The sequence below is a fragment of the Chiloscyllium plagiosum genome, chromosome 30 (genome assembly GCF_004010195.1).
Source record: "Chiloscyllium plagiosum isolate BGI_BamShark_2017 chromosome 30, ASM401019v2, whole genome shotgun sequence".
Classification (NCBI taxonomy): domain Eukaryota; kingdom Metazoa; phylum Chordata; class Chondrichthyes; order Orectolobiformes; family Hemiscylliidae; genus Chiloscyllium; species Chiloscyllium plagiosum.
Window position 1 is genome coordinate 18277478 of NC_057739.1, and position 13407 is coordinate 18290884.

General features: G+C 42.1%; 1 protein-coding gene across 1 annotated transcript in view; it reads right to left on the reverse strand.

The window, feature by feature from the left end:
- The window catches only part of LOC122564606 (collagen alpha-1(I) chain-like), a 378414-nt gene that overhangs the window by 42016 nt on the left and 322991 nt on the right, over positions 1–13407 (reverse strand). Inside the window, exons 41-47 of the mRNA XM_043719695.1 lie at positions 11276–11329; positions 7468–7575; positions 6191–6244; positions 2606–2713; positions 2177–2230; positions 1991–2044; positions 621–674 (exon numbers count right to left, since the gene is read on the reverse strand). Coding sequence (XP_043575630.1) covers positions 621–674; positions 1991–2044; positions 2177–2230; positions 2606–2713; positions 6191–6244; positions 7468–7575; positions 11276–11329 — 486 coding nt within the window. The remainder of the gene's footprint in view (positions 1–620; positions 675–1990; positions 2045–2176; positions 2231–2605; positions 2714–6190; positions 6245–7467; positions 7576–11275; positions 11330–13407) is intronic.

Here is a 13407-nt window from a genome sequence, read left to right on the forward strand (position 1 = left end):
GTTTCCTCATTTCCCCTCCCCTCCACCTTACCCCAGTTCCAACCGACCAGCTCAGGACCATCCACATGACCTGTCCTACCTGTCAATCTTACTTCCCACCTACCCACTCCACCCTCCTCTCTCACCGATCACCTTCATCCCCACCTCCATTCACCTGTTGTACTCTTAGCTAGTTTCTCCCAGCCCCACTCCCCTCCCATTTATCTCTCCACCCCGGAGGCTCCCAGCCTCATTCCTGATGAAGGGCTTTTGCCTGAAACGTCAATTTTCCTGCTCCTCAGATGCTGCCTGACCTGTTGTGCTTTTCCAGCACTACACAAACCTCAAAACAGCTGTCCAGCATCATCATATTCCCCTCTGCTTTACTGAAATTATGACTTTATCATAGCATCTGCTAACCTAGGACATTTCAGTGCAACACTGAAAGCCTGTGGACTTTCCACAAAGGTGCAATTTTCACAAAGCAGTTCAAGAGAAATCTGTAATTATTTCACATGAGAAAAAGAAAGTGGAAACACTCCCTTGAAAAATGAATGAATGAGTTACTGAACATTTGTGTAGGCTAGGGCTTTAGATTAAAACAATGATTTTAGTTACAAAAAGTGTCTGTTCTTTCCAACCTGAAGTCCAATGTCACCCTGAGGTCCAGGCATTCCAATAGGCCCATGTTCACCCTGGCAAAACAAAAAAAAATGAATGAGTGGAAATAAAGTTCACAGAATTGGATATTATTTTTGCCAACTGATACCACCTCTGGTGAAGGTAGGCTGCTATGTGAAGTCAGTGTTTTATCAAAATTTTTAATGGTTATCAAATGGTATCATTGAATCCAGTGTGTCATAGCACCAGTTGGATATGGAGGTGGCTCCATGACAGCCATTTTCAGTGACAAGTCTGTCACTTATATACCTGCCGCACCTACTGAAACTGGCAACACACTCAGAAAATGAGATGAGATCACTAAAGACAGAAAAAAAACAGAAATTGCTTCCTCATTAACCATATAATCAATATTCTGTTTGTGTGTATGCAGCTTCTTGTTGTATTTGATGTTGGTTCATTACTCTCTGACACAATAAGTTGGGACACACTGATTCCTCACAAACACTTTCCATATCTCCTAATCGGCAAGCAGTTCAGATTCCTCAACAATTGTCTTGCCCACATTCCACCTGTGGATTTTGTTGATCAGTTGATGTGCTCCGAGTCCCGGTGTTCCTTACCACCAGTCCTTTGAAATTTTCAGGCTATTCTCCATATTTAATTAAATTTCACCAGTGAAGACATGACCTGTATAAAATATCTTCTTCTTTGATTCTGAATCTTAGATATCATTGATGCACAAAGGCCTGTAACATGGTCTGAGAATGTTTCTTTCTCTCCCCATGCAAATGCTCTTTCAGTCCACATGTCACTAATTCTTCTTCTTTGCTCATCTCCCCCAACATTGCATCACACCAGTCCATACCTTGAGACCATCCCAGTTTGCTGTCTCCCATTCACTCTATTATTCCACACTACTCCATCTATATTTCCCCTCCATCAATCCTGATGAAGGGTCACTCAACCTGAAATGTTGACTCTGCTTTCTCATCACAGATGCTTCCAGATCTGCTGAGTTTCTCCAGCAATTTTTTTTATTTGATATTTTACCCCTTGCCGTATTCTCAACCCCTCCTTGACAATTCCTGGGTGACTTGCTGAACTTTTTCTGCCTTTATTTGTTCTTGTTCTGCAGTATTTGTAACTACAGCATTCTTCAATCTTCCCTGATGAGACCTACCTTTATACAACAACTGGTTCACAAGTTATTTTCAAAGCTAAGACAGAACAAATGACAGACAGCAGAATGTAAGGGTCATTCTAACTAAAGTAATGTAAGCTGTTGATGATCACAATAATTTATCCAGGTATTTGAAACATTGAGTACCATATTGAAAACAAATTGTTTTAAATGGCTGTAATTTGTTGAGGAATACTTGATGGATACCTTCTTTCCTTTGGGCCCAACTTTTCCCTCTGGTCCAATCAGTCCCACATCACCCTGAAAAGAAAGGAAAGTGAAAGCCTATTTGAGAAACATCACTTTGATTCTTATATCTACAGAAGTAAATGGATGACACCATTTAACTTAACTTGTGTGACTGATACAAATGAAGTTCTGTTCTTTACTCACAGCTTGTCCACGATGTCCAATCAGGCCTGTAATGCCAATTAAACCAACTGGACCCTGTTAAACAGCAATACACTGAGAACATTATTACCTTGAAGTGTGTCTGGGGCAGCAAATTATAAGTCAGATTTCAACAAGTGCAAGAAATAATGGGATGCTTTGCTGTTAGATTTGTTCAATAGCATTTGATTAAAAAAACTCACTGCACAATAGTTCAGGAAGGAAGAATAAGAAAAGTCAAGAGAAAACGTGTCTTCTGAACTAGCTAGACAGAGGAAAAAAGGGTAATCGAATGTTAATTTTTATGCTTAGATGTAATATAGTTGGATCATGCACATGAAAAAATGATCTATTTAATTGTTCAGTGACAGCTCTAAGCAGATCAAGGCCCAGGATTTTTTTTAAAGACTATAACAGTAAAAGATTTCTCACCATTAAACTGGGCTCTCCCTTCTCTCCCTTCTGCCCTCGGCTGCCTGATTCTCCTGTTATTCCAATGGGCCCGAATGGACCAGGGAGTCCCTGTGGGCCCTCAACACCCTGGAAATATAAGACACACAACTGGATGTTAATAATATACAGCACAGTGGCCTTCCCTAGATGATATCTGGACAACAGCATTTTAATTTTGGATAAAATTTGTTTTTGTTTCTAAATTATGTTACTTTTCCAAACATACAACATCCAAAGTAGAAATATTTGAATACATGATATGAATTCTCATATTGTTTAGGTGCGCCACTGTAAAATGTAATTTATGCAATTATCAAATTAGTACAAGTAATGAGCAGATTATTAATTTTGTGATTGATGGCCTTTTCCAGGCTTCTCTCTGACACCTGGACGTGTGGTGTACTGAGCGTCAGTTTGGCTATGCTTCAGAATCACACCCATTAGAAAACCCATCTGTGTTCATTACATTCAGGTTCTGGGCAGTGAACACAGCTCCGATTGCCTTCATATTGTTAACAAAGCAAAATACTGTGGATGATGAAAACCTGAAATAAAAACAGAAGATGCTAGAGAATCTCAGCCAGTCTGACAGAATTGTGGTGAGTGAAACAGAGTTAACGCTTCGAGTCCAATATGCTTTGGACGCCCAGCTTTGAAATGGCGGGTGAGCCCCAGGTGGACAGAGGAAGTGCCTCAGGAATATCCTCAAAGCCTCACTGGCAGAGTCCGTCATTCCCACAGACACCTCGCAATCACTGGCCCAAGACTATCCAAAGTGATGGAGGAGTATCTGGGATGGCGTTGAGCACCTTGAGTCTTGCTGTCGAGAAAAATTGGAAGCTAGGTGGAAATGGCGAAAGGAATGCACTGTCACACCAATGCCCCTCACCCTGTCCCGTGACCACTACCTGCCCCAAGTATAACATTGCCTGCGGTAGCCGTATCAGTCTGTACAACTACCTACAGACTCACCCTGAAAAGGGGAGAGAGTCATCCTCATCTGCGAGGGGCCACCAATGATGATGATGAGCTTTAGAACTGAAAAAAGGCTGGACAATGTTATTTTGAATGCCGTCAGCAGAGGGGAAGAGGAATAAGTGATTCAGATGGAGGATACCCAAAACCAAAGACAAAAAGAGTGCAAATTGTGGTAAAGGAACAATGTTTTGTGAAATAGGTGTGAACAGGAGAAAATAAGTCAACTTCACATGACACAAGATGTGGTAAGTATAGGAGATGAGGACAGTAACCAAAATGGAAGATGGTGTTCATGCCCTAATGTTGAACCCGCTGTTGAGACCTGAAGGTTGTTAAGGGTTTAACAGAAAAATCAGGTGTTGATTCTACAACTTGCATTGAGTTTTGCTGAAACATTGAACAAGGAGGAAGAAAGTCAGGAGAGTATAATGAATAGCTGACAAGAGATTCATCTTTTCTTCCTGATGGGATGATGTTTTAATCTTTTCAGCTTGTTTCTCTCCCAGTGTTTGATAAAGTGATTTCCAGAACTCACTTTCACAGACACATCTCCTTTCCCAGTGACTCTCTCCAGTCCTCCCTTACCCCAAGAAGTTCCCTCCTTCATGTTTCAAACCCAAGGTTACAGGTATTTTTGAGACATCAATGATTAGATTAGATTAGATTACTACAGTGTGGAAACAGGCCCTTCGGCCCAACAAGTCCACACCGACCCTCCGAAGAGCAACCCACCCAGACCCATTCCCCTACATTTACCACTTCACCTAACACTACGGACAATTTAGCATGGCCAATTCACCTAACCTGCACATTTTTGGATTGTGGGAAGAAACTGGAGCAACCGGAGCAAACCCACGCAGACACGGAGAGAATGTGCAAACTCCACACAGACAGTTGCGTGAGGTGGGAATTGAACCCGGGTCTCTGGCGCTGTGAGGCAGCAGTGCTAACCACTATGCCACCGTGCCACCGTGCCGCCCACTTTTTTTTCTTTTTTTTTCTGCTCCCGCCACATCCTGAGGTTCACACTCAGTGCTATGCTCTGCCATATGCACACTTTCTTACCTCCTATCTCTGCATCAGCGCCATCTCACACTACCTCAAAGCTGTACTGGTCTCCAGTTCCATTTCATCCTTTGTCTCATCCAACAATTTAATAAAAAACCTTTCCTCTTCCTTTCTCGTGTTAAGGAATGTGGGCTCCAAAAACAGAAACTGATGCCAACCTGGATTCCTCCTTCCCCCACCCTGGTTTCCATCTCTTCATTTCACTTCACTTCTTGTCATGTATTCACCATAGCCACTGACCTTCCTCATTCTGATGCTGAATAATCTGTGCTCTGCAAAGGACATAGTTTTATCCTTTTACTCTTGGCTTTGTTGATGAATATTGGGCATGACATGAGGTTGAATTGCTGTTACATTGCCTTCGCCTCCATGCCCACTTCTTTGGACAAGAGACATCTCCCCCCCACTTCCAAGGACCCATCCACCCATCTCCATACAACCCGCTCTATCTGGCCTCTTACTTTCCACTTGATTTCTTCTTGGCAACTGCTGTTGTATCATCAGCCTCCTTAATTTCTCTGCTCCTCTCACACATTCCAACCTGTCTCCCTCTGATCTTGCTGCATTCTATTCCCATCTGGTCTAAACCTGATTTTGTTATTAAACCTGCTGATAAGGGAGGCACTGTTGTCATAATGTCAATGAGTCTTACAGTAAGGAGACAAGCCCATTGGCCCATTGTGTCCAGGTTGCTCACTGAGCACCTATTCACTCGAGTCCCATTCTCCAGCACTTGACTCATAGCATTGTGTATCATGGTGTTTCAAGTGTTCATTTAAATACTACTTAAATGTTGTGATTTCCCTCTACTAATCAGAAACATTTCTCACTATCCACCCTATCTATGCCCTTCATATTCTGGTACGCTCACAATTTTGACCTAGTGAGAAAGTGGCATTGCTTGTATTGCCTCTTTACCTCTGTCTGGGATTTCCATCAGTCATTAACTGACCACTTAAGGGCAAGAACTTTGACTACGAGCCTTCCCACCCAGAACGTATCCCTGGTTGAGGCAGGAAGACAGTGAGGTTCAGGTACACCTCCATTCCACCTCGTCACATCCCCCTGCCCTCTCCAAGCTTAACACCAGCAAGAGCAGAAGATTCTATGCAATTAGACTAAAAAATGTGGCATAAATAAAAACAAATTTTTTTTTGAAAAAATCCAAGCTATTTTTAAGTGAAGACACAGTGCTGATTTCTTTCAGGCACATTAAATAGTCAGACTCTTCAAACCACTTCTCAAAAACCAAATCCGGGCACTGCAGATTTGTTCATTGCATGCATTTATGGCATCTTCCCTCATATTCCCAATAGTGCCCTGCCTGACTGATCCTAATGCTTTATTCAGGCACTTTGATCACAAAAAGGCTAGCATCACCCCATTAAAGTGGAAAGATCCTGCGTATAACTTACTTTTAAGAACCAGGCAATAGAAGCTGATAGAGTTAACACTTGAGACAAGCTTTGATATAGTCTACATGCTACATGATAGACAATTAAAAGACAAACATTTTACCTTTTCTCCTTTGGGCCCAAAGTCTCCTGGATCACCTTCCAGACCTAGCTCTCCCTGCCACACACAAAGGAAGAAATAAAGTACCCGGTTCTTCCTATACAGGTGACCCAGTTATTCATCTGACATTTTCAGACTTTATGTTCATATTTAGACATTTCAACACAATTAGGATGCATTTAACAAGATCAGATTTTCCAGGTTCAGTAGAAAATAGTTTTAACATGACATGGGAAATTAACATCAGACACAAAGCTCCAAAATGTCAAACAAAATACCTCAGAATTCTGACAAACACTGAGAAATATTAATTTTTGTGTTATGTCAAAACTAATTCAGCCATTTCAATTTGAATTAACCCTTAACTGTTGGTTTTGGTCAAGATGGGTTTTAAAGTGGTGGGGTCCTGGAAATCCACCAGTTTGAGATCACAATGTTATGTGCTGGTCATAGGAAAGTCTGGGGATGGATGAAGATTCCTCACTTGCGCACTGATATTGGGCAACTCTCTGGGTTTTGTGTTCTCAATGCATTTACACTACCAGCTGCCAATCCTGCTTCTGCCAACTGAAAGCTCTCAAACAATCCCTGAAGTTAGAAAAGAATTTTAATATTTTGAATTGGGTTTTAGCTAGCATTTTTTGCTGCTATCACCAGAGTTCTGATAGAATTGCATTTGCAATACATCTTTCTTCGATGTCTAATTGTTTACTTGTGGACATATTCTAAGACCATCATTCCTGTTTTCAGTACAACAAACTGACATTAACACAACTATTGATCACATTAGGATCTAGTCCTCAAGATGGTCGTAGTTTGCACTACACTTTGAGCAATAAGGCCACAAGAAATAGGAGTGGAAGTAAGGCCATTTGGCCCGTCAAATCCACTCTGCCATTCAGTCATGGCTGAGGATGAAAGCCATCAAAGCCAATAAGTATGAAGATGAAAATTATCTTGGTTTCTGCAAAATTAATGAAAGCAAATTGGTAGCTTACATGGTACCCTGATGTGTTTTTTTTCCCCACTGAATTCATAGCACTAAGACATATGTTAAAAATTTACTTCTAAATGGATTTATTTAAGTCTGGGGAATGTCACTTAAGTGATTAGAATCAAGACCTGCTCAAAAAGCAGTTCAATATCTTTTGGAGGAAAAAAGTCAATCTTAAGAGGCAGATAACAGTGGATCAATCTTCCAAGAAACAGAGGTTGCTGGTCGTCTTCCTATCGTGTTGATTTTCTGGCCAGTACTCAAAGTCATCTCAAACATTTATTACCTTTTCTCCAGATGCTCCTCTCTCTCCTGGAGGTCCTGGTAATCCCTCAGCTCCTGCTTCTCCTTTAATCCCTGCTGGGCCAGGCATGCCGGGACTTCCTGGGGCACCCTTTGAAGCCAAACCAAATAAGGTTCAAATAATATAGATATAGTTGGAGAAATCCAGCAGGTCTGGCAACATTTGCAGACAGAAAGCAGAGTCAATGTTTTGCAACCCCTCTTCAGAAACTAGCATTCTTCTCCACCATCCACTGTCCTTTGTATTTTTTTTTTGTTCATGTAATATGTTTATGATAAAGCAAAATGTAATAAACATACACGTACAACTGTAGAAGTTAAACACAGCAGATTTTGTATGAGGTTATTTTTTTCACATGCGTTTTGGATGGATTCAGCCCTGTGTAGTGTTTTGGAAATAGTTTCTGGCTATTCACCACTATGCAATTTCCATGGACTAGCAAGTTAGAGGATCTGGACCATTCATTTCAGAAGCACTCAGTTAGGAAAAACAAGATGGTGTCTGAAAAAACACCCAAAGAACTGCAGGTGCTGGAGACCTGAAGCAATACTGCTGGAGGAACTCAGCAGGTCAGGCAGCATCTGTGAAAAGGAAGGAGAAGTAACATTTTGTATCCAGTGACCCTTCTTCAAAAGTGATAGTGGTTAGGAAAAGATGGTATATATGCTGAAGAGAGTTGGTGAGGAGGAGGAGAAAGGAGTATGTGATGAATGGAGATGGACACCAGAGAAACAGAACAGCAGTACAGTTTCAGACGTACTGGTTGAACGAACGAACGACGGTGAATTCCTTACTAAAGTGTACAGAAAAGCTACACAGACAGACAAGATCCTCAGTTACACAATAATCATCCAACGTCCACAAACAGTGTTGTATAAACGAGCCAAATCACACTCCACAACCCAGAACTCCATAAAAAAAGAAGAGGAACACCTATACAAAGTCTTTGCCAATAATGGTCACCCTAACAGCTTCATCTGCTGTTGCCTGGCACACAAACAACCCCAAGAAGACACAGTGCCCCACCCCAACACCTACCCTACCCTACATTAGAAATGTCTCAGAACTAACAACAAGACTTCTATGTCCTCTGGGAATAATAACAGCACACAAACGAACAGCCACACTTCATCAGTACTATCCAGGACAAAAGACCCCATACCCAAAACATGCAGGACAAATGTGATATATAAAAAAAAATCCATGCAGAAATTGTGAGAAACATTGCATAGGACAAACAGGCAGTAAACTCGCCGCCAGATACATGAGCACCAGCTTGGAACAAAACAACATGACCAAATCTCCCTCATATCAAGGACACCAATTCAACCAGTACAACCTTATGATACTGGGACAGGCAATACAAAGACAAGCTCGGGAATTCTTGGAGATCTGGTATTCATCCACTGGTTCCATAATCAAACACATTGAAATAGACCCCATTTACAGACCGCTACAGCACAAAACCAGAAGTATAACCACCTGCCGCAACAGTATAAATTCGGGACAGATCACAACGACAGCATTTCATCCAGAGGCCACATAGCACTGAAGGTGTCACCCAGGAGGGAAACAAAACATTTATAAGGAAATCAACCAGCTTGGCAAACTGAGCAACAACTTCAACAGAACAACAGCCAGGAAGACAAAGGGATGGATTATGGTGAGCCTAGAAGAAAGGTATGTTGATAAGCAGGACCATTAGTTGGTGAAAATGGGTTGACCATGATGAAAGCAGCATTGCTGCTCACAATGTGGTCTCCCCTACGTTGAGAAGAAACACAGACTGGGTGACCGCTCTAGGGAACACCTATGTTCTGTTGACAAAAATGATCCTGAGCTTCTGGTTGCCTGCCTTTCCAACTCACCATTGTGTTCCCATGACAACATCTCTGTCTCAGGCCTGCTGCACTTCTTTGGAAAAGCTCAGTGCAAGCTGGAAGAGCAACCTTGCATTTTCCACTTGGTGACCCTGCAGCCCTCAGGTCTCAATATCGAGTTCAATAATTTGAGGACTTCAATGCCTTCTTCCAAATCTTTTACCCGCCTTCACACTCTGGGCCCCATTATGACACCGCTCTTGTCACAGCCAACCCATTTTCAGCCATAATGCCATCAAATCATACCAATAATAAATTAATCTGGTTAACTTTATTACATAGCTGTACAGTACAAAGGCTGACTGTACTTGGGAGCCAGTGTGAACAGAACAGCCAGTCTATCCTTCTGAGGTGAAGCACTAATTCTCATTAACATGTAACTACAGATTTACAATATGCCTGTGAGAAAAAAAATGACAAAAAAGGGGAAAACATCCATGAAAATTCCCACACAGTCACCTTGATCAAGACTGACTACTGGAATAATAATGTGATAATTGGATTGACAATATCAAAAAAGGACATCAGTGAAAGCTTCAGTTGACAGATTACAAAGCCACACTGTTCAGGAGCAAACCATTGGCTAGTGGTAGCATTTTCAAATTGGAGTCAGGAGAGGCAGTACTTTCAAAACGTGCTTGAGACTGTCCTGGTAAATGAAGATGAGAGGTCCAGCTCTGAATGCTGGGTGACATCCAATGGGGATGCTCATATCTGCTGGGATGTGGGAGCTGGATATGATTAGATGAGATTCCCTACAATGTGGAAACAGGCTCTTCGGTCCAACAAGTGGCACGGTGGCTCAGTGGTTAGTACTGCTGCCTCATAGTGCTAGGGACCTGGGTTCAATTCCAGCCTTGGGTGACAGTCTGAGTTTGCACATTCTCTCCATGTCTGCATGGGTTTCCTGTAGGTGCTCCAATTTCGTTCCACGATCCAAAGATGTCTAGGTTAGGTAAATTGCCCATGGCATTCAGGGATGGGTAGGTTAGGTGCATTGGTTAGGCATAAATGTAGGATGATAGAGTCTGAGGTGGGTTACTCTTGGGGCAGCATGGTGGTTCGCACTGCTGCCTCACAGCACCAGAGACCCAGGTTCGATTCCAGCCTTGGTCAACTGTCTGTGTGGAGCTTGCACATTCTCCCCATGTCTGCGTGGGTTTCCTCTGGTTTCCTCCCACAGTCCAAAGACATGCAGGTCAGGTGAATTGGCCATGCTAAATTGCCCATTGTGTTAGTCAGGGGTAAAAGTAGGGGAATGGGTCTGGGTGGGTTCCTCTTCGGAGGTTCGGTGTGGATATGTGGAGCTGAAGGGCCTGTTTCCACACTGTAGGGAATCTAAACTAATCTAAGTCCCTCTGACTAAAGCACCTACCACTATGGGTAACTTAGCATGGCCAATCCACCTGACCTGCACATCTTTGGACAGTGGGAGGAAACCGGTACACTCGGAAGAAACCCACACAGACATGGGGAGAATGTGTAAACTCCACACAGACAGTCTCAGGAGGCTAGAATCGAACCCAGGTCCCTGGCACTGTGAGGCTACAGTGCTAACCACTGAGCCACCTTGCCGCTCCCCCATATGGCTCACCACGCTGCACTGATGATGACAGCTGTGGAAGTAGTATTCATTCACACTGTGGCTTTTGAATACTTTGCTGAAAAATGTGCTGCTGGAAAAGCGCAGCAGGTCAGGCAGCATCCAAGGAGCAGGAGAATTGACGTTTCGGGCATATTCCCTTCTTCAGAAATCCTAGTATCTGCAGTCCTCACTTTCTCCTTTTAAATACTTTCTCCTTTTCACATTATTATCCAAAGGAAAATGTTTGAAGATATGAAAATAATACCCAGAATTGTCAAGGAAGTAGAGAAATCACACTCAATATGTATACATTTAAAATCCTGACCTGTTCTCCCTTCCTTCCAGCAGGGCCTCCTTCACCTTCACCCCCAGGTACACCCTGTAACAGAGAAACAATAGCAGTATTGCTACAATAACATCTGTGAATGCAAATGCCTTTTTAGAAACTCAAAGCAGAATCTGCAAATGATTAAAGTTCTAGGCTGCATATTGAGAAATGTTTTGCCTGTGATGTCTCCTCCAGGTATGAAAATGTCCACTTGGTGGCACATTGGGTTTTCTTACTAACGTGGTTGATCACACATTCTCCTGCACCATCCTTTCACCATATATTGCATTCCTCAGCCAAAATGTATCATTTTGTCTTGCTATCAAGCTATTTAAAATTATATGGAAAAACAGCACATTTTATGATTGCACACTGACAGCATTCCAACACCCACCACTTTGCATCTAACAAAGGAAGGTGTTGAGTTTTTATATGATGTGTAACTATCTTTCTGTACATTTTCAGCATCTCCGCAAATTCTTAGAATCAAAATCCACATTGACATCCACACCTATTTCCTCAGTGTTTGTTCATACTTCCAGCAGTTTAACTCCCAGCGGCAAGATCTCAACCCACTGAAGGGCGAAGATCCCACTGTCAGCTTGTTTAAGTCAACTGCAAAGTAATACGGATGTGGGGTGGCTTGTGGCATTGTGGGGTTTCGGGGGTATGCCTACAAGCTATTAGTCATTGATCTCTTACCTGTGGACTGACTCTGTTACATTCTGTTATTCTCTGTTAACTTGTCTTCTTGCTCTCGCCTCTCACCTTCTCTTTCTCTAGTTGCTATCTGTCGCTTTCTGTCAACTTTTTACCTTTTTACTCTAGCCTCTTAATGTTCTAAGGCACCGAATATTACATGTCATGTTCCCTTATCAAGTTAGAAAATGCATTACCTCTGAACATATTAACTAAGTTATGAAATAAAAAATCAAATGAATGATGATAGAAAGTTCAAACATACATTAGTCAGAGTTTTTCTTTGAATGCTTAGTTAAGGATGGTTAAAGCATATCTGGGCTGCAGTGTCACTATCCAGTCTATTTCTCCTTTTTGACAGTCTTTGTTAACCATGGATGACTCATCCTTCTCATGAATCCTTCTTTTTGACTTGAATTTTTGTTGACCATTATGAAATATCTTCTTAATTTTCTGCTGCTTCTCATCTAATGACCTTCTTTTAGTCTATTTTTCCTGCCACCAGTGGATAACTCTTCCTTCATACCTCTGTAATTGTCCTTATTTAAATTGTGGGCACTGGTTTAAGACCTGAGTTGCTCTCCCTCAGACTGAATTTGAAATTCTACTATGTTATGATCACTAATCCTTACAGCATACTTAACCATAATATCTTTGTGGGTGGCACGGTGGCACAGTGGTTAGCACTGCTGCCTCACAGTGCTAGAGACCCAGGTTCAATTCCCGCCTCAGGTGACTGACTGTGTGGAGTTTGCACGTTCTCCCTGTGTCTGCGTGGGTTTCCTGCGGGTGCTCCGGTTTCCTCCCACAGTCCAAAAATGTGCAGGTTAGGTGAATTGGCCATGCTAAATTGCCCGTAGTGTTAGGTGAAGGGGTAAATGTAGGGGAATGGGTCTGGGTGGGTTGTGCTTCGGCGGGTCGGTGTGGACTTGTTGGGCCGAAGGGCCTGTTTCCACACTGTAAGTAATCTAATCAATCTAATTATCTTCCTATTAGTTCCAGCTCATTACTGATGCCTCGATCTACAATAGCCTGTTTTAGTTAAATTGTGTACTGTGCCGTTCTAAGAATCAATTCCTGAGGTATTCCACAAATTTGTCTTCCATGTTATCCTTGGATGTCTGATGTTTCCAACCAAAATGCAGAATAAAATCACCCAAGTACTGTTCTATCACAATTCCTGATTTATTCTTTGCCCTAAAGTGAGACAACTCTTTGGGAACTTATTGACAACTTCGACCCATGATTTCTTTCCCTTTCTATCCTTTATTTCTACACAACTGATTCCACATCATGATCTATTATACTTAAATTGCTACTCCACATGACAGATGACAAACAATGACGGTGCCAAGACTGGCTTTTAATTCCAGATTTTACAAATTGAATTTACATTTTAACAGATGACACGCTGAGTTTTGATCTCATAT